The 21,903-nt window shown below is 45.6% G+C and overlaps 1 protein-coding gene across 1 annotated transcript in view; it reads right to left on the bottom strand.

Annotated features, from left to right (window-relative positions):
* Vstm2a (V-set and transmembrane domain containing 2A) overlaps positions 1-21,903 on the bottom strand; it is a 34,923-nt gene that overhangs the window by 5,026 nt on the left and 7,994 nt on the right. The window contains 3 exon segments of the mRNA XM_019207561.2: positions 2-75; positions 18,638-18,974; positions 21,464-21,713. Of these exon segments, the coding sequence (XP_019063106.1) occupies positions 2-75; positions 18,638-18,974; positions 21,464-21,713 (661 nt within the window).

Raw genomic sequence — 21,903 nt, 5'->3', positions numbered from 1 at the left:
GTGCTGAGTGGTGCTTGGAGTTTAGGGTCAACTTTGCTGTCCGCTCCGTAGGTTTTACAGGCGATTTGCTCTTTGCTTTAAGAAGAGAAAGTGATATTGGAAAAAGTCAGCACTTTAGACTAAAGCAAAGCACCCTTCACAAAGCCACAAACAAGAAGCAGGACAGAAAGTCCATGGCTTGTAGCTATCCTCGCACCTGCGGAAGAAGTTATAAGATATTCGCTCATCTTGAAGGTTTCCAATGCTCCTTATTACGCTGTTTTAAACACATACACATATAATATTTAATTAGCTCGCCAGCTTGGCTCTGCTGCTCATGAATGTCTTGGCATGCACTGCAAACAACAACACATACAAAGTATTTCAGTCCCGGGACGTGGAGGGGTCTGTTCTCAAACAACGCCATCCTGTGGTTGGGAGCTCTGGGAGGAACAAATCCAAATGCTTTTTGCCTCAGCGGTTTCCTGAGGGTCGTTCCCTACAGCCATTTGGTTGTTCCAGTATTGGTAGCAGAAACACAGGCAGTGTACTGCATTAACACAGGCCTGCAGGAGAACCTGCTGGCTTCCAGTGATGGTCAGGTACTTCTAGAGGGAGGTCAGTGTCACTTTCTAACTTTCAGACCTGAGGAAGTAGGTGTCTGTGCTATCAATTAAATATCCCGTGGATTCTCTTGTATGAGAAACCCAAAATACACATAAACAGCTAAAGAAAAGATAGGTCATAGGAAATAGGGAGCTAGACCTCTTACAAATGGTAAGGGGACCAAGAGATGGGGGGAAGAGAGAAGGGTGGGAAGGGAGGAGATGAAAAAGGAACAGAGATGTGCAATGTGCTCCTACCAGCTCATCAGTATGTACTGCAAAAATGTACCAATAAAATTAAAAGAAAAAAGAATGGGAAAACCTTAAAAGAGCTCCACGACCACGCAAGGGGTGGACTTAAATGCTATTTCACACTTTTCTTCATAATCCCACCCAACCAGTGACAAACAACAAGATCTTTATCAGTGAAGAAATGTGATGAAATGCAAAGCATCTCTTCTCTGCTTTAGCGGGAGAATGGTAAGAAGACGGGGATGGGGAAACTTCAGTATTTTTCAGTATTTCAGCGAAGCACGCTTGGCTCCACAGAGGCAGCTGTAAAACACTGGGGGAAGATCCTCGAAAGTTCACGCTAGGATGCTAGGATGAATATCCAGGTGGCCGGCCTTCCTGTTTCCTGTTAAACTGTGGAACAACCGCCTTCTGGTGGGTGGGCTGCTGTGTGACACAGTGGCTCCTCCGAGAACCCAGGGAGCGAGGCCCCAGGTGAGTGGGCCTGGAAAAAGCCCTGTGCCCATGCAGGGGTAGAAGGCTCAGAGGTGCAAGAGCGGCCACGCTGCCCAGGACAGTGTTGGGGCTGGGACACAGCCTGCACACACCCCTGCACATGGCGCTGCCCGGAGCTAAGCACATGCTCTGACGAGGTTTCGAAGAGATTCTGCGACAGTGATTCTGATGAAAAAAACTTACAAAGGAGACAAATAAATCATTACCTAGATCCCTAAACAGCCAGCCACACTTGATTGACCTGAGAGATGTCTGTATTAAGTGAAAGTCTAAAAATTGCTAAAAGTAGCAAAATGGTTCTCTGTTTTCAAAATGGCTTTGTGCATATCCTTTTCCTTCTCAGCTAGGCAGTGCAGGCAGGCAGATGCCGGTCTGAGGCTATGACCTCGAGTTTTCTGCTGCCCCTTCCCAGGCCGGGCCCCACTGCATGGTCCCTACAAAATATTAAGGGAACAGCTGTTTGCCGCGGACTGACATTTCCTATCCGAAGTCAGCATGTGCAAGTTAAAGCATAATTTATGTGTGTTTGAACTGCAAAGAAAACCAGTGTCACATATTCTTCAGAATAATGTTAAAGGCTAACCCAATTCTGAGCTGCCTTCCTAATGCAATCCACCACTTAACCACTTTTCTTCTTTAGATTGTAATCATTCATCCACTCTGGATGCACGATTTACTAGCATATTTTTAATTAAATGCAATTTATTTCTGTCAGGACAAGCATGATCTCTTCCACTATGTAGTAAATTCTAAAGCACATCAGTATTTTCAACAAATCACTCACTGGTCTCTCGCCTTTCTGGTTTTTATTTACGTCCTTTCTTTTCCTTTTCAGAATTGAGGACTGAACCTAAGCCATTATTTTGAGTCCTTAAGTCACTAAGTCATCCAGCAGGGCTCAGATTTGGGACTTCCTGCCTCAGCCTCCCAAAGTGTTGGAATTACAGGCATGCGCCACCATGCCCAGCTGTCTTTTATGTTTTGAGTGAAGACAGATGCATTCCTTTCTCTTTGCAGACCCCAAGGCTTTTAAGCAGCAAATCTGAGAATACAGAATGCTGCAATTGCCACTTGGATCTGTACGCTTTGCAGATGGCATTCTTGTCTGTTGCATGCACTGTGATTTATTCTCTAGCAATGGTAAAGCAAGAACCGACTTTGCTCTTTCATGGTGTCCTACTCTCAGTCACAGAGAAATGTGTCGCTCTGCAGGGAACATGTCTGGAACCCTCCCCTTTGTCTGAAACTGAACGAGTGCTCTGCAGCGCAGGTTCTGACTTTCGGTAGAAGATGCCTGGCGCTTCCTGTGGCTCATCTGCTTGAGGACTGAGCTGCTGGTTACCTGAGATCAGCCCCCTCCAGGCAATGCCCTCCCCAGCCCGCTGCCATGTCCACTCCCCCGCTGGCAGCTGCTCTTGCCACTCCGAACTTCAGTGGGACTGCGGCTGTCCTCTGTGTGCCCTCCCAGGCATCTTGTGACTGTCCCTGGGTCCCTGCTCTCTCACTGCCCACACCAAGCATACGGAGCACAAGGACTAGGAGTTTTAGTGATTTGTTAGCACTCACCTAATGTGAATGAGGCCCTGATGGTTTTTAAACTTTTGCCCCCAACACAAAATAGAAGCAAGGGAAAAGCAGTTGTCTGAACTATGGCAGCAACCGTGTGGGGGCCATGCCTGGGTCGAGAGGGGCCTTGGGACCCCAGAGCCACTTCATCATGGCCTGACCCTTGGCCATCTGTGTTTCTGCTCGAAGCTCTGAACTGTGCTTGCAGACACCGGCCTTGTCTCTGAGTCAGGGGAAGAATGCTCCACTTCATCAACAGAAATGAGAACTGTGACATCTAAGCAGCATGGGAATCAGCTTCCATCCCTCCACCTGCCTCTGCTTGTGACAGAAGGATGGGAGGTTGGCCCCAGGACCTTTTCACCGAGTGACATGCCCAGACTTAAGTCACTAAGCTGCCAGGGTGGGGCTTAAGCTTGTGAGCTTCCTGTCTCAGCCTCACACGGTGCCTGGATGTCGGGGTGCAGCCCCACACCCACCTTCCCACCCTTTCTAATACACATGCACAGCTTGTGGGGCTGGAGAGGCAGACAAGCAAGCAGTGCAAGAGGGTGACAGATGAAAATATGACCAGGAGCGACAATGCAGAGGCATCTGAGATGTTATCTTATTATTTCAGAGAATAACAGAAGTTTTGACTATTTCTTTAAAAACAGAATTGAAACTAAAAGTAAAGCACAGTAGTTATGACCCTGACACTCTCAGCAATCAAGCTAGAGATGGGGACATTGTCCCTGTCCCCACATCACCAGTGAGGCATCTCTGTGAGGGGCCCAGACCTTGTCTTCGCCACCTCCTTCAGCTGAGCCAGGACCCCGACTGGAGGCTGCATCTGCGGCTCCGCCTTCCCAGCTCCTTGCCCTATTTGCCCACCGGATGGGGATGCCCGCACCCACTCAGCACCTTCCTCTTTGGACTCCCAGCTTCGGCTCTTCCTGGGATGGGAGGGGAGGCGGGAGACACCAGCATAATGAATAGCGCTGCACCTCTGCTGATGCCCACATGCAACTCCCAGAGGTGACAGTGCAACCTGCTGCATGCCAGGCACACGGTGACGTCTCAGCTGTCCTCCCAGTTCACTCCCGACTCTGTGTGCTCAGGAGGTGGGGTAGGAAAATGGGGACTCAGCCACCCGAACAGCTCACTCCAGGTGACAGGGTTGGCAGGAAGCAGCCTGCCCAGCTGAGGGCAATGGGAGGGTGGGTTGGGAGCAGGGTCTCCCTCTAAGGCCCCAGACAGGCAGCCTGGCTTATCACCCTCACTGCATTTCTCCTGCACCCCACTCCCTGCAGAGATCATAACATACCTTAAAGAAAACTACCCTGACAAATCTGACTGTTCCCCAACTCTGAGCTGACAAATGCTGGACAGGGAACAGTCGTCAGCTCTCCCAACTGCTCGCGAGCACACACGCTTTGCTCTGTGTGATGCACCAATGATGTGACACATGGTGGCCTGCAGGCCTCTCACAAAGTGTGGTCCCCGCTCCTCGGTCCCTCTTCTAAGAACTTCTTCTCCACGCTTTCAAATCAAACCGATATCCTGGGACCCAGAAAGGGGAGATGATGGCTCACAGCCCCGCTGCTCGTGTGCAAGGAGTGGAGGCAGAGCTTTCGGGCGGTGGAGCCAGGACAGGATATCTGTGTAATCCGAAGGATCAGCTGAGAGTTAAAACAACCTAAGCAGTTGTCTCTATGCATCTCACTGGCTAGGAAACATCCACTTTCTGGCTTTGTTTGGTGAGACTTGGGGAAACTCGTCTCACTGGTGTGGGGAGGGCTGTGTGGTTTCTCACATGATTATCAAAAGGCTTTTTGTTTTCTTCCTAAATACTCGAGTATCTAATGGAACTACAAGGAACAAGAAAAAAGGAGGAAAACAATTTCTCCCCCTGGTCCCCTAGTCTGGCTGCAGAATCCTTCTCTCATTGAGGGAACAATGAGAGCTGTTCACCAGAGACAGTAGTGGAAGTGGAGCCCTTCCAACCCCACAGCAGCAAGAGCTGGATAATGTTTGCCTGTGAAAAGCTTCAACATATACAGAGCCGCGGGTCTGTAAGGCTTGTGGCACAGACGGGCCCCTTAGACACACTCTTCTCAAAGACGGCAGCTTTAAGACATGAACATGGCCATGGGAGGAAACTGAGTGAACTTTCAATGCAATTTTTATTCAGGCCTGCACACCCTACATCACCACCGAAGGGGAGAAGTCAAATAATAGGACGATTTTGTCCCATTTTTTGAGAAGAATAGCTTTATATTAGACTTCTTCAGATTTCAGTGCCAATTTCTCCAGGAAATTCATTTTTAAAAGGGAGTGTGCTTCATTGTGACTCACCACATAAATGGCACAGTTTCACTGTGCCTGGCACACTGGCAGCAGCCACCTCAATTCCCTTTCTTGCTTCCATTCAGTGAGTGAATTCCCAGCTCTGTTCTAGCGATGGCCTCTGAGCATCGCACAAGACCGAAGGGCAGGGGTCCCTGGCACGGGCTTACGGACTCTCCTCCTGCACCATGGCCCAGCCCCTGGGCACCCTGCTCCCGCGGTGAAGGAGGGGCAGACCGGAAGGAGCCGCTCTGCTCAACAGTGCATTCTTGGAGATTGATTCCCCATGCACCGGCCTGAAAGCCGAGCTTGCACAGGCTCCTGAGACACATGCACATTGGCCGCTGCTGACAGTTTGCCCACGCCCTATTGCTCTACCCTTGGCCATGACCCTGGGAGCCAGCCACAACCGCTGGATTAATGAGGAACTGAAGTCCAGAGAGCTGAAGTAACCCTTTCAAAGATACTCTGCTAAGAGGGGCTGCAGGCGAGATCCATCCAGCTTTCAGTGGACTCTAGAACTAGCAGGCTGCAAAGGAAGCTGCGTTCTAAAGTCAGCTGGTAATTCTTCCAAACTGGAAAGCTTTCCTTTCTCAATTTGGCCAGTTACAAATAAAGAACTCAAAAGAAAAAAATCAGACTCCTCAAATATAAAAGAGAAGCAATCCAAAACTGGGCATCTGACGTGAGTAGACACTTCTCCGATGAAGAAGTACAAACAGAAAATAAACATATGAAAACAATACTTACTGTCCCCCCTCATTTCAGAAGCACACATTAAAGCAACACTGAACTTTGATCTCACCCCAGAAAGAATGGCTGCTATCAAAGAATCGACCAATAACAAATGCTGGTGAGGCTGTGGGGAGAAAGGAGCCCTGCTCCATTGTTGGGTGGAATCTAAGTTGGTGCAACTGCTGTGGAGATCAGCATAGAGATTCTGCAAAAAGTTAAAACTAGAGGTTGTGTTTGACACAACTATTCCCCTTCTAGATATCTTCCCGAATAGGTTAAAAGCATCATAACACAGCAATATACGCACACCCATGTTCATAGAAACACAATTTATAACAGCTAATTCTTAGAAGCAGCCCAGATGACCATCAGTGGATGAATGTATGAAGAAAATGTGGTTTTTGTATGCAATGGAACACTACTCAGCCACGAAGAAGGATAAACTTGAGACATTTCTAGGTAAATGGATGCACCTTGAGAACATAATTTTAAGTGAAATAAATCAGGCACGTGTTTAAATATTGTTTCTCTTTGTGTGGGAAAACCAAAAGATAAGTAAGTACCAAAATGGGGGACAGATATTGAGAAATAGGAAGAAAATGTTCAAATGGGAAGGGAAATAAAGGTATGGAGAGAGGGAAGTGAAGGAAGGAAATTGGGATAAAAACTAAAAAAGAATGGAGGGAAAACAACAGAAGCAATGTTTTGTAAATGGGAAGTAGAGGGAAGACTGAAAGGGTGGGAAATGGGAAAAATAAAATAATTTGACTAATGAGAAATGGAAAAAAATTAAAAATAAAAATACAGGGCTCTGACAAAATGGAAGAGAGGAGAATATGATTTGGTGGAAAACAGATCGTCTTCAGGGAAGTAAGCTAACCATTTTGTGGACAAGTGAGAATTCTATACCAGCTGTGCTCCACGTTTAGGGGCATAACTAGCGTTCGAAGCTATGATTCCCAGTTTCAGTACAGTTCCTGTGTGCATGCTTTCCCTTGTACTCATCCTGGTAAGGTGGGGGTCTGATCCAGGCTTTGATTAAATACTCACAACACCTCACTTGGGATTCCACTCACATGGTCTTGTTACACTGAGCTAAAGCTTGGATGAGGACACTCAGGTTGGGACGAAGCAGGAAAAGTGACAAGGATGTGGCCCCTTGGTACAGGGCTAGCAGGGCCAGCAAGACGCCTGCCCCGAGCCAGGGAGCCCTGGGAGGGGAAAGGGAATGAGGCACTGACTCACCAATGGCGAGAAAGGCACGGCACAGGCTCTCTGGCCGTCTTGTCCCTGACCCCTTCTCCAAAGCCATTAGAGAAAAGTTCCTCACCAAGAAGAAAATACAGGGAAAACCCCGTATTTTAAGAAATGGCAACCGAAGAATCAGAGTGAGACAAAAAGAAGGAAAAGAGAAGGAAGAAAACTTAGTTATGATATGACATGAATAGGCTACTGCAATTCCATGAACTGTAAAGTTGAAAAGTAAAGACAGCACAATTTATAAAGACAGTAATTTGCCTAACACAAAAACATACTTTCTGTTGTTCAGCATTGTTTGACTTTTGGAAGAAATGATGTCAGAACCTAATTCATTCACTTGAGCCAGGCATGGTGGCACAGGCCTGTAATCCTAGCACATTGGTAGGCTGAGGCAGGAGAATGGCAGGTTGGAGCTTAGCCTGGGCAACTTAGCAACTTAGTGAGACCCTGTCTCAAAATACAAGAGAAAAGGCCAGGGATATAGCTCAGTGCAAAGGCCCTGGGTTCACAAAGAAAAACAAAAAATAAAAGCAGAAACAAAATACAACAAAAAGTTACTTTAACATAAGGAAAAGTATTAAGATTTTGCCCATATATTTTTCCAGTTTGAGGCCATGATTTTTCTCTTTTCCTTAATTTAGCTATTTCAAAATTTTCTGAAATAAAATGTTGTGCATTACCTTCAGAACCAAAGTTAAATTCTTCCTTATCAGAATTAAGGAATTAGAAATATTTGAAGCAATATTTTTTAAACTCCACATATTTACCAAGATGTGTAAACCAAAGGACAGAAGTAAGCTGCAGTTAGGGATAGTTCATTTAACTTCCTACACTTAGTTTATGATTAAATACCATTTAAAATAAATCAGTGTACTGTTCTCGGTCAGTGTGGAAAGAAGGATGCTCTAGCGGCTTCCCAGTCTTCTCTGGCCATTTCTACATAAGGGGTCTGGGTGGTTTTCTTAAAGATTTGTCAAATTACATAAAAATTCATATATCTTCTTAGCAATGGTATTTTCCTTATAAAGTGCTTTGCCCTACACATAAATCTACACATCATTTTTCAATTCTGAAACATTTATTTTGCCCTGATGGTGCTAGGTTCTACAGTAACACTGAGAGTGTCAGACACAGTGCACGCCTTCGAAACCTTTCCCTTTCCAGCATCTGAAGTAAAATAAATGTTCAAGTTCTAAAGGCTTTCTAAAATGCTTGTGGTTGCAACCCTATTGCTTGTTCCCCAAAGGTAGCATTTTAAAACTTAATTATCCCCCCCCCTTTTTTTGGGGGGTTTTTTTGAGACAGTGTCTCACTATGTAGTTCAGACTGCTCTGGAACTCACTGTGTAGCCCAGGCTGGTCTAGAACTCACAGTGATCCTCCTGCCTCAGCCTTCTGAGTGCTGGGATTACAGGCGTGTGCCACCATGCTCAGCCAATTATCACCTTCTTAGCACATGGATTTACTTCATCAGAAAAATTAAAATATTTTACCAATGGCTAATGAAGTTGCTGCTAAGTATAGGTCTGTAATATAAGGCATCTGAACAAAGCAGGGAACACAATGACCTCAGTGTAGACCCCAGCCTGCACCCAGTCCACACCTTTCTATTCTGCAACTTGGAGCAACAGACTGCCTTGTTGGCCTTTAAAATATTTGTGACTGGGAAGACAAAGTTGCTTCACTATAATTCACCTTCTTTATTCTCTCAGTAACTCCATGGATGTCTGCTTCACAGAAAGAGAAAAAGTAACTCCTAGTTTTGCCAGTTCGCTTCACTTCCAGCACTGAGAGTTTAACTACCCCTGGTCTGAGTTATACACAGGGATTCTGACTCATGCAAGTGCTCTGTGGACTCTTCAAAGCAGTCACATTCAGTCACATTGCTTCTAAATCTGTCTGTGGACTGACTGCTTTTGGTATTTGCAATGATGGTCACTTTAATCTGCCTCTGAAGTGGGGGATTCTAGAAATTATACTGCCTAGGGAAGAAATGATTGTATAATATTTTATTTATGGATAGTGTGTGTGTGTTGACTTATTTAACCTATGTACATTTATAAAAATCACATCTACTTGTTTAGACAAAAAGAATAATTTGATGGTCATTCGTCACCCAGCACCTAGAAAACAAGATATATATGTGTATGTGTATTTATTTACATCTGATATTCCTAACTTCAATACTACAAGCAATCTCTACATACACCACTTTCATAAAAGTGCACTGTGCATGCATGTGAACTTGCATAGGTACACACACAGTTTTGTCACGATCCATCATCATATTATATCCATTATTATAAAATACCATAATTTTACTTTGCTTTTCTTTCATTCTCATGGGATGTTTGCCAAATTTTTAAATCTGAGATTTTTTTAATGAAATTTTACTTTTTCTTAGAGTAAGAAATAATCGTGGTTCAAATGGCATAGATATAAAAGATAGAAATTAAAAAGCATTACTACTCTTGACCTTTGACATGCATTTGCATATATTTTTTCCTGTTACTTTTCTATGCACATACATGAGGTTTGTTTAAAGCCTTATATGCTGTGTTTGGCCTTAAAATTTGGCACACTATTTTTCCTATTATAGCATGTATTCACTTTTTCCAAATGTCCTGGACCATTTTTTGAAAGTGTGGTTATAGAAGCTGCATGAAGTTCTCTGTACGTTCTAAGGCACTCATTAGGTAACTTCTTAGTTTTGGTTGTTGTCTATTCACAGATCTATAACCAAATGAGATGGACATCACTATTCAGGGGGCCTGCTCTGCCTGTGGATCGGGGCACATCCTCCTGGAAACTAGCCCAGGCACACATGGGCCGTATAAGCTAAAGCCCAGTGAACACTTTCCTGTCAAATTCTCCTTGAGAAGGGCAAGCTCACCTCAGTGCAAGTTTGCCATGGCCTGACACCTGATTCTCCATGACCTTGCTCTTTGCTGATTCAGAAATATTTGCCCAGATTATATCTGTCAAATTTTAGAAAACTGACTAGGGATTTTGACTGGGCCTGCATCAAATCTACAAATACTATGGAATATCCTGACTTAATTACAACACTGGTTCAGCGATAGAAATACTATCCGTCACACATGTATTTATTTATTCAAACCTACATTCTCTCAATAAATTGTTCCAGTGGTCCCCTTATTTATATTGCTTGCTATTATTTTTTTCTGAAAAAAACCTATATATTGTATAGATTCTTCTTGCTACTGAAGCAGACTCTGTACTGTCTGTACTTTTGTTTTTTCTGTTTGGGGACTGCTGTTACACAGGGAGCAACCGCTGTTCGCACGCTCATCTCTGAACTCGCAGCATGGCGTCACCTGAGTCGGTTACATAACCCGGGCATCTGCCCAGTGACATGTTCACTTCTTTTCTCTAGTGGTAGAAACACTTCCTTGTCTGATGTTTCACTTTTTATTAAATCTATTTAGGCACTTTTTTTTTTAGTAAGATGTTATTTTCATTTGTAAATTATTTTGTATATTCAAATGTTCAAGGCCTCAGGCTTCTGGTTTTGTGCTAACATTTCTATTTTCGAGTTATCTTTTCTGCTTAGCTCTTTAAATGGGATTAATTTGGATATACATTGAAAATTATAGTAATTTTTCTGATGGCTTCATTTAATTAAACAAATCTCTAATTGTTATCTTTTTAATCCATCGGATATTGTTATTTTATATAATTTTAGAGATTTCCAATCTTTTTATTCTCTACTCATATTTATGTGCCTCTATTATCCTTTTAAATCACGGCTATTTAATAATGTTTTCATGTCTAAGAGATGAAGGGAAGAATGAAGAACCGCTGAGCTCACACTCACTCTGCTACATGCTTATTTCACTTCTGGCTGAAAATGACACCTGGAGACAGGTGTCCCCACACCCTCTTTAGAAATAAAGATATTTTAAGGCCCTGAGAGACGGTGGTAGGCAGCTTACTCAGAGTAGCATGCTGCTGGGAGAGAATCTAGGACTCATGTCTCTGCCTGTCTGGTGTCACAAACTGTCAGCTTTCGTTTTTGGTTTCAACTCATTTTCTTTTTCTTTTTCAGGCTTTAAAAAATATTTTCACTCCTGTGAGTTTTCAAACGTATTTCTAATTGCTTTGCATCTTTAAAAATTCAGAGGGTCTTTTGTGAGAACCTGAATTTAATTAACATAACAGACTTCCTGTAATTATGGCTTGCAAGTTCACATTATTTATTCAGGTCTCATTTTAGAAGCCACTCCTCTCAGCTCCCTGAATTCATAGCCACCATGAAATCAAGATGCTCAGGACACAGGCAAGCCCTCAACTACAGACAGGGAAAGCCCACCCGGCCGTGGCTGCATCCAGTCTGGTCTCAGCCTGTGAGCCACTCCTGAGGGTAAGGCTGGCACAGTGTGCAGGAGAACGTGCATGCGGACCTGCGCCACACAGCCCTGGCTCAAAGAGTCTAGCAGATTCCTTGGCCATGTCATCCAAGTCATTGCCTCAAGTCTGCTTTTCATCTTATTCACAGACATTGATTTACACAGTGGCTACTTAACTGAGAGAATTACAACCAAATTAATTGAAGCCCTGTAAGCAGTCAATTTGGATCATTTAAAACAAAATCAACATCAAGGTCTGACAATTGGCTCTACCTCAATGCAATGCACCTTTTCTCATATCTTAAATTGGGAAAGCAATCTTTCTGTAAGACCCTCAGCTTCCTCTCCTGCTTCTCAGCAGTTCTGAACTTTGTGTGGAGGTCACTGCTGACAATGTCTGCACAGCTGCCATGCTGACCCATGGCGGAGAGAGGAGCTATGGGAGTTCTTGCTTCGGGCCGCAGTGGAGCAGCTGACTCGTCTCATGGTGGTGAAAACACAGCAGTGCTGCTCAGAGTCAGGATCCCTGCTGAGTGGACGCCAGAGTGGGCACAGACTACCAGCCTCAGTTGCGGCTGTTTCTAAAATGCCACCTCCTCCCAGGGAAAAGCGCAAGAACAGGCTTCAAAATTTGTGTTCGAAACATCACACGCACGCCTCATCACTAACAATAAAAATTACTTTCTCATCCCAAAAGCTTTTTTATAACTAATGATTCTTGTAGTTTATGAACATAAACTTGCCTGTTTCTGTTCCTACTCTCAAAAGTTGTAATTCGGTGTTGAGTATTGATGAATCATGCCATAGGCAGGGACCCGGTAGGGATGGGGACAGACCGAACAAACTCCAAGCCTTTCCTGGCCTGCTGCTCTTTAAAATCTTCTTAAGATTATGTTTTCTTCTGGGACAGTCGGGGCTGAAAAGCCACTGCTGCTATGAACCACGGCTTCACTTGGGCTACGGCTGCCCAACAGGGGATTGAGAACAGAGCGCAAAGCTTGGCTGTGCTCGCCTGGATCAGCTCTCCTCAGCTCTGCCCAGGGCTGTGTCGATCACTCAGCTCTCTCATCTGTGTAAGACCTGGCTGGACAGCATTGATCAGCCCTAAATTTACAGGATGTCACCACTCAGGACTGAGGACCCCAAGATGAGAGGTGAACAGGTACATTAGGCCATTGTCCAGAGCCTATAGTAACCTGGATTCCAGGGAAGGCAGAGCCTCACATCAGACAGAGACATTCCTCAGCCAAGAGGACTACAGAGCCATAAAACTAGGGCTGAGATAAAGATAACCTGATGCCAGCCCACTAGCTGACCCTACCTTTGTGGGTGGCAGGTCTGCACCCCTGTATCAGTGAGCCCTCTCCAGCTGCCCAAACTGAAGTCTTCTCCCTCTTTCCTCCAGCTTTGCCCCATAAATTTGTGCTTCAGGTTTGATTTCCATTTCTGCTGAAGCAAGGCCTCATGCCAACTCACGATATGAATGTTTAACAGGCTTCTCAAAAGTCTGGCTGCCACAGTCCATGATACTCACTTTGGGAAGAAAACACAGTTTGGGGTTTGTATCAGCTTTGAAATAATGGCAACATTATCTTTTTATAAAAATATAAGAAAAAGCAGAGACCAACAAAGACAAATAATCCCTCTCTTTTCCTTTCTCCTTCAAGCAAGAGCTCTGCTTGTTCTGGGCACTCACAGAGTATATGCAGGCTATTGTATCTGTGGCCAAATAACAGCTAAGGCAGTACCTGTCCCGGATCACCGAGACTCAGAGATTCCTAGGATGTGCAGCACTAAGAGGCAATTACTGCAATACAAGGCCCAAGAAGGCTTCAAGCTGCTGTGGGAGACCAGAAGGAAACCGCGGAGCTTTACAGAGGGACGTGCGCGCGTTCCAGTAGGGTTTCTGCACCTGGGGAAAGACCTACGAAAAGGAAACAGCATTTTCCGAGTCACGGCAGTGGGGTAGGAAGTGTCTGAAAACACTCAGGAAACACCAAATAGGAAGTCAGTGTGAGGCAAAGGCATGCCCAAGGAGCAGGGCTGGAAGTCAGACTAGTAGAAGCTGGCAGTCTAGCTCTGGGAATAGTAATTATCGAACATATGGGCTTGCATGTTATGTTTCTTGTTCTGAAACAGAAACACAGAAACTATTAGGATCGGTTGGAAGTTCTGAAAAGTCAAAGAGGGCTTATGCTGAGAATGAAACTAGTGTTGGAGGGATAGAAAAAATTTGCACTTTTCAAACATGTTTTGGGAAGAGAATCACTAGGACCAAATGACTAATTCAACGTGGCATCAGAGGAAGAGACAAGAACATTTTCAAGGTTTCTGCAAGACCTGTGATTAGTTTGATGTTATTAAGAGCGTGGGGACATGGGAAGAAGAACATTTTTTTTTGGTGAGAAATCCAGAATAAATTCAATTCTGAATATTTGAGTTTTAAGTGCCTGATCTGTGTGTCTGTTGCTGTGAAAAAAAGGCATCCTAATTTCTAACTGCCTTGAGATGCCAACTCGCTATTATCACTCCCTGTGCTGCGGGCTCCTGGGGTGTGGCCTGCAATGCACCAGCAGCTGGGGGTGAGGTCAGAGGAAGGCTGGGACACTCTGTCCACGGTGATCCCTCACTCCCAGGGTGGCGCCCTGCTGGGGTCCTCCCCCAGCAAAGCCTCCAGGGAGCTGACTTCCCATATGTTGGCCTTCCGAGAGGTCATGGCCGACACTACCACCCCTTCGAGGCCCAGTCTGCACTGCGAGAGTATCACTTCTTCATACTTCATTGCTGACAGTAGTCACAGGCCAGCCTGAGCTGCAGCCAATGACAACAGCCTTCAGCTCTTGATGGGTGAGTTGTCCACAGCTCTGCCGCCATCTTTAATCTGCTCCTGGGCTTATGAGACACATCTGTGAGGATGTTTTGGGGACCAGAGTTAACCCTCATGTAGATCTCCGAAAGAAGTTAGAAGTGGAAATGGAAATGGGAAGATTTTCTAAGGAAAAGTTATATTCAAAACCAAGGGAATGGATAAGATCAGGAAGCTGAGAAGGAGATAAAGGCACTGAAAAAGGAAGTGAGTAGGGATAAGTAGCAAAGGAGAAGGAAAGTGCTGAGAGGTGATGGTCAGGGACCAGCCCAGGCAGACCAGAGAGGAAAGTGGGAGGACCAGGGAGGGACAGATGCAGCCTGAGACTGGCAAGGTGTGGGAGTCGGGAATTCAGGAGACACCAGCACCTCTGAACAGAAGTTGACCCAAGAGAGGACCCTGAAGGGACTGAGGCAAAAGAGGAGCACAGAAGCACCCCTCCTGGAGCAGGTGTAGCCCCTGGGGCAGGAGGGCCAGGAAGCTGCCTCCTAGCTTTAGTAGCCTGATTTTAGGGTGCTCCCGAGCCGCTGCCCTGGAAAGAAAGGATCAGTGGACATGGTCTAGAAGGAACAGTTAGCTTCTGAGAGGTTTGGGTACTGGAGGAGCACGGAGACATGACCAGACGGGGCTGAGTAAGGACGAAGCGCTGCAGGGAGCTGAAGCCTCTCCAAGTGCTCTGTGAAAAGGGAACTGCACCCCTTTATCCTGAGGGACCCTAAGATTTCCCACTCCTGTGGAGTGATGGCACCTTCCGACCTGAGCAGACTTCCTTCTCTGCCTTGGCTTATAGCAGCTGCCCCAGTGTCCCAGCCCCTTCCTGCAAAGCACCCAGATTCAGATGTCAAAGTGCAGATGCTTCCCCTTTAAAGCAACTGCAGAATACTCCTTTAAATTGTAACTCCACCTCCTGCTTTTCCTGTACATCAGAAATACTGGCTTCTTTTCTCTTTCTAAAGTTTATGTAAATATAAGAAAAGCAAAAAAGGCAGGGACACAGGTTTAACATGAGCACTACCAGTAACAGCTACACAAACTAGAGAGGGTTGGAAAGAGGAAGGGACAAGAAACTTAGACTGCAAAGTTCAAGTTTGGCTTATGTGCTTCCTGTACTATTTTCTTCATCATTTTGTTCTGTTGATTAGACATGGAGATAGAACTCGTATAATTCAGAAGGTTAAGAATTTATAATTTACCTATCATCCATGGAAGAATTTATAAAGAAAAATAAAACAGTTTAACGCAGGAGTGGAAAGCCACACTTTTAGAAAAAAATGTCTGGGAAAAGTATAGGACTCACTGTATTAAATGGTATTTAATTCTCCATCTTGCGCTATGCAGATAGTCACAGTCTATCTTTTCCACCTTCTTTCCATGCCAATTTCTGCGATAGGGAAACTGATTAAATTAATTATACGACAATTTGAAGATTTTTACATAAAGTTATTTTCAGAGACACAAACCCTACTTTACAGAAAACTAGCAAGAATTAGGAGCCAGGTATTTTAGTTTAAATAATTTAGTGAAAGAAGTAAATTAAAAAGTGATGGGAACGAAAGGCTGCATAAACTAGGAGTCTTGTGGCACAGGTTGATATTATAATGTTATATATATGAACCCTGCTTTTCAAGTCAAATGATAAAATATAAAAGGCTAGACGGGTGACCTTTTGCTTGCTAAGGATTTAAATTTTTGTGTCTTTCCCATGTCTTGCTTTCACTAGAATGAAAATGATGTGCTGTAAAAGGGATTTGCCCTGCTCTGTTTTCTTACCACCACTGAGGAGAGGAAGTGTATCTTACATTTTTATGTCCTGTATCCAGCCTGTGAGTTCCCTGAAGGAATGGAAGGTGAACAAAAACGAAGGTGAAAATAAATGAAGTATGGGCATGGAACTAAGTTTTATGTGAGCATAATCTGGGAAACTGTAAAGCGGAATTAGGACCGAGAGGTGGGGATGCAGTGAAGATGAGAAGCACCCAGCCCGGTACTGTGGCATACACCGTGGCTGTGCAAAACCCCAAGTGTACACCCAAGAGCCGCAGGAGGCTGGGTGCCCTCACTTCTGAAGTCATGCAGAAGGCTGAGCAAAGAGTACAAAATAGTTTCTAGGATCCCCCTGGTAGAAAAACAGATTAAATATCTTGAGATACTTCATATGAATCTTTGCTACAGGAAGAGAAATCATAGAGAAAAAGGCCTTCACTACACATAAGGTAAAAACATTCTTCATCTCCTTTTTTACTGAACTCTAGGGAAAAAATTCTGTACCAAAGAGTAAGACTGGCAGGGAAATAGAAAATGAGCGATAATTTCTATTTGAAAATTGTTTAAAGATATCTGGAGTTTATAATTTAGCTCCAATCACAGTGCTAAGAAAGAGATAATAAAAGAAAATAGACATTTTTTAGAGTATATGATTCAGGTCCATAAATGAGCTCCTTTAGCAGATAGAACATTTCATTCAATGCTAGAATCTTTCACGAGGAAGAGAGACTGTTTGATTTTATTCCACAGAACAAATTTATAGCTGCTAGCTGGGGATGGTCTGTGTACCCTAATAATTTCATTCCCGCGATGTGGGGCCTCGCTAATTAGACTGTAAATCACCCGCTGAGGCTGCTGTGTGACTGTGCACAAAGTCACGTCTGCCTGCTTCTTCAGAAACTGAAGGGCGAGGGCCAAGAGCTCTGGGACATTGGACCTGCGGTACAGAACAGCTACAAAACTGGTGTGTGCACACTGCTGTACAGTAAAACTGTTATTAGCTCGGGTGGTTCTGTCCTTTCATGTGGGAACCCAAGAGATGCTAGGAGGAAAATAAGACCTAGCCACAGAGCTGGGCGGCAGGAAGGCACTGGCCAGGAACAGGCATGGCCCTAGGTCTGCCCTGTGGGGAACGTGCACTGCGCTCCAGCTCCGCCTGTCAGGTCCGTTGTATGGGGTGCACGAGGACTCAGTGCTAACCTGTTGCTTCACATTATGTTTCTGTGTACTTTGCTTCTTTGTGGTTCTCGGGATGGAACCCAGGGCCTTGTAAAAATCAGGCAAATGCCGTATCCCTGAGCTACCCCTCCAACCCTGGCACACAACATTTTAATAAAAGTATTGTTCACAAGCAAGGATTTCCACCTACTCCTGTGGACATTTTATATATTTTGGATTTTTAGTATCGGGGATGGAACCCAGAGATTTCACACTGAGCTACATTCCAGCCCTTTCTAGTTTTTTATTTTGACACGGGGACTCAGTAAGTCTTTAAGCTTCCCAACCTGGGCTTGAACTTGTGATCTTTCTACCTCAGCCCCAAGAGTTCGGAGACCACAGGTGTGCACCACCATTTCAGCCCCTCTCTTTGTGTGTACACTTGATGCAGACAGCTTCTAAGATAATGTGTACATATGTAAAAGATAAGAACTGAAATCTGGGTACAGATGAAGAAGCCTAAATGTGAGAGATAAAGTACAGTTTTCTCTTCCTAACAGCAGCATCACCAGTTCTCCCAGGGTAAAATATAAAGAGCAGTGCTCTGTGATCGACAGCTAAGAGCACCATTCTCCTTTCTCTGACCTGGCGCCAGGCACCTGGGTCTGCTGGCCAGACTGGGCCTGGGCCCCTCAGGTTAAGGCTGAACCTCAGTGTCTGCAGGGGCTGAAGGATCACAGAGTCAGAGCCCTGCACAGCCCTAACCTGCACAGTGGGCTGGCCTGTGCAGTCAGCTCTGCAGGCCTAGCCTGGCAGTGCCTCCTTCCTGTGCCTGCCTCTCCTCTCCTCCAGCATCAGCTTCTCCTGCAGACTCAGGAGCCTGGGAGGAAGTGCTGCTTACAGCTGGGGCCGCTCCCCGTGTGGACAACACTGTCTCTTTCATTTCCATTTAGAGTAAGTGAAAGCCTCTTGATTTGGGTCATTATCGATACATAAATCTGTAGAAGTGAACGTGCGTTTATAATGAAGCCAGCATGACGTGATTTATCGTTCTTATGCTGTGTAAGTGCAGAAGGAAACAGGAGGTGCTGGCTCTATAGGGCCAGGCAGAGCCCAGTGGCCATCCCCGCACCCCTGCAACCTCAAGATCCCCAGATGGGACCTGCTGAGCTCCGGCCAGGGCTGCCGGTCTGCTCTGGTCCGCTGCCCTCTGCCCAGGGTTTGAGGTGGTAGTGAATGGCTCAAGGCGGGTTTCCATACCTGATTGTGGACTTTGTTTGGGGATTCTGGCCACGGCCTGTGGGCTGGAGGTGGAGAGCGTTCGCTGGCTGGCAGAGCTGTGTGCCAGGCTGGGCAGGGCGGCAGAGGCGTTCTTGCGAGGCTTCGCGTCCTGCAGCCACATGGGTGAGGCCTCGAATGCCTGCACCCTCCGGGCGTGGCTGTTGCTGTTGACTCTCAGGTAGGCCTGGGCCTTGTGCTCCTGAAGCTCCCCGTAGTTGGCGTCCGTCACCCTGCACTCGTAGAGACCTTCATCCTTTTTCCTCACTTTAGAAATCTGAAGCTTGTGGGAGATGTCATTGCCTTGGACTTTCACTGTCTGAAAAATGGCAGTGAAAAGAGAAAGCGCCGCATCAGATGACCTGCTCCCCTCTGTGTCCTGCAGCTGCTAGGACTGGAGAGAGCTGCCTGACGGGCTGCTCGCCCCCTAGCGTCAGGTCTGCAGCCTCAGTCACTGGAGTTGGGCCCCAGCTGCAAGGGGGAGCGCAGTTCAAGGCAGCAGGGCCAGGGCTGCTGTCCCCAATTCCTCCAGCAGAGCCAGCCCTTTCTCCTCAGGAGACCAGGTCTGCCTGGTTCGATCAGCTGCTGAAGCGCAAGCCAGTGACCCATTCCACAATTTAAAGAGACTCTGTCCTTCACTGTGGGCCGTAAACAAATGCCCTGAAATCTGGGAGATCACACAAAGGTTTTGTTGGTCGTAACACATTAAGTGCAGATAGACTCTGATTCCCAATTAGGACCACGACTAGAGGTACAGTTAGTCTAGACTGGGGGTTACGATGCTTCCTCACAGAATACACTCAGTCTTCCTGCAGTCTGGCCTGGCAGGCTTGGACCCACGGGTGCCACCCGGAGCTTTGTGGTGCAGAATGAAGACGCCCCACGCCTCTGCTGGGGCTGTGGGTAAATACTGATCTGACTTTAATAACTGAAACAGACTTTTAATAGATCCTCATGATTTTTATCCCAGATTAACTGCAAGTTCATATGTCTCATAACAGTAAAACTATAATTAAATATATGAATGTAAAGATCAGAACAGTTGCATAGGACGTGTTCTCTACATTTGGCAGAATGATAGGTTTCGTAGGATAGTTGGGATTTAAGGATTTGGTTGATTTTGAAAGACAGAAATGAAGGGGGAGTTAGAAAGGCATTTATTCTGACAAAGGCTATTGCTCATTCAAAGTAATCATTAATGAAACCTGAGAAGTATTCATCTTTTAAAAATATACAATGATGTATGTAATGGCATGACAAATAATTCCTAACATTTGGACCATAACTACAAATGCATGCATGCAAAATTACATATAAACACTGTAATACTACGAAATAACAGATGGTGAGTCAAATGTCCTTAGGAAATTTGAGATGGTCACGGTGTTTCTCATTAGTTACCTGAGGCTCATTTCGAGCCAGTAATTTTCAACACTACACTGGAGTCATGTGAGGAATGGTTATGAACATTTTTTCTTGTTTAATGAAGAGGTAATAATCCTATGTCCCTAAGGTTGGAGCTTTATCAATTTTAAATAAATGCTTTCTTGAAAATTCCAGTAACTGCTCATTTAGGACATATGTTCAAGGTCGCAGCAAGGGTACACCAGGAGCCAAGCACATCCTGTCATGTTTTGTCTGTGTTTAGATCTCTTTCCAGTTCACTAGGTCTTGTGGATGAACACTATTAGCAGTGGTATGTATGGCTGTGACCCTGATTGCATGCATCCTGGGCTGTTCTTGTCCCTGTTCTTTGTAAGATCTGGGCCTGGGTGAAAGGCACATGACAAATCCAACCTGTGGCCTCTAAGTATGTGTGGCTGTGAAAAGAAGAGACACCCTTCAGGAAAGCAAGGCTTCCTGCTTTGCCACTGTGATTTAGAAAAATCAAAATTCTAAAGTGGCAGTGGTTTGATGAGTTATAAATCAGAATTTGCTTTATATTTGGCTGTTGAGTTGGCTTCCATGTTGAGAATATATATTTTCAGATTTTGATTCTTTGAATAATATATTTTTACACTGTTAATTGCAATGTAACCCAAATCTTATACTTTATGTTATTGTAAAAGCACCGATATAAACATTCTTTTTAAATGCTGATCACTGGGCTTTTAGATTTCTAAAATATAATATATTCACAGTCATCAGATTTTTTTCTTTTGTATTATACGACTGCTTTATTTCTGGTAGTAAAAGTTGTTTACTATTGATCAATTTAAGCTGTATGAATAATATAAAAATCTGCACGGCTTTCTTTGAGGTATAGTAAAACAGATTTTCACTTTTTTTTTTCACTTTCCACACAATCACTAAAAATCATAACCGATACAGCAGAATTATGTCTTTGTACTTTCAATAGGTCAGTCTCCTCTAGTAGCATTTCAGACTTCTATTTACTTTTGGGTCACATTTTCGTGATTTTGTGCTCCACCGTCAGACCTCACAGCTGGCTGTGAGTGACATTCAGAGCTGACATGGCTTCAGGGCCCCTGGCTCTTGATTCTTCCTCCCTGGCAGGTGTCACAGGGGCTGCCTCTCTTTCTGGGGGACGTAACCACCCAGCCTTCCCAGCATCTTGGCTCCCAGCCCTTCCCACCACAGTGGAGTCTGTCAGTAGGAGAAGAGGAAAACTGCGCCTTTCTGAACCAGCTCTCATGAGAGCTATGCTGCACACCTCACTCGCAGACAGACCCATTCCCTCCTTCCCTCCTTCCGCCCCAGGAGGCAGAGGAGACTTGGGGAGCCTTAGGAGAGCACCGGACCCTCTGCGACCCTGGTGCCCGCCAGCACGCGGGCCCTGACACTCACACTGATCTTGGTCCCGTCCAGGTCCGGGTCTTGGTCGGGCAAGAGCTCCGCCTGCGGGACAAGAACACGAACGTCAGGCTGCAGGCTGGGCCGGCCTCGGGGCGGGCGGCTGGGCGGCGTGGGACCGGTGAGACGGGGCGGGATCCTCCCTATCCCAGGGTCAGGGCCCGTTTTCCCCAAGGTCCGAGGTCCGCGGCTCAGGGACAGAACTGACTGGTTCTCTGAAGCCTCAAGACTTCTGTCCTCTCTCCTATTCTCTGACTCTCCCTCCTGCTTCCTCCTTCCTTGTTCCCTCCCTCTCTCCTCATTCCTCCCTGCCCCCCCCACCCCGGCCCCTTCTGCCCTCCCTCAGGATCCCTCTTTCCTTCTCCCCTCCCTCAGTCTCTGCCTCCCCACAGCTGGCCTGCGCAGGCCTGGGTTGGGTAACGGGACAGGGACAG

Source organism: Fukomys damarensis, unplaced genomic scaffold, assembly GCF_012274545.1.
Source record: "Fukomys damarensis isolate Sample0158 unplaced genomic scaffold, DMR_v1.0_HiC HiC_scaffold_17, whole genome shotgun sequence".
Taxonomy (NCBI): Eukaryota; Metazoa; Chordata; class Mammalia; order Rodentia; family Bathyergidae; genus Fukomys; species Fukomys damarensis.
This window is presented reverse-complemented; position numbering and strand designations above follow the sequence as displayed.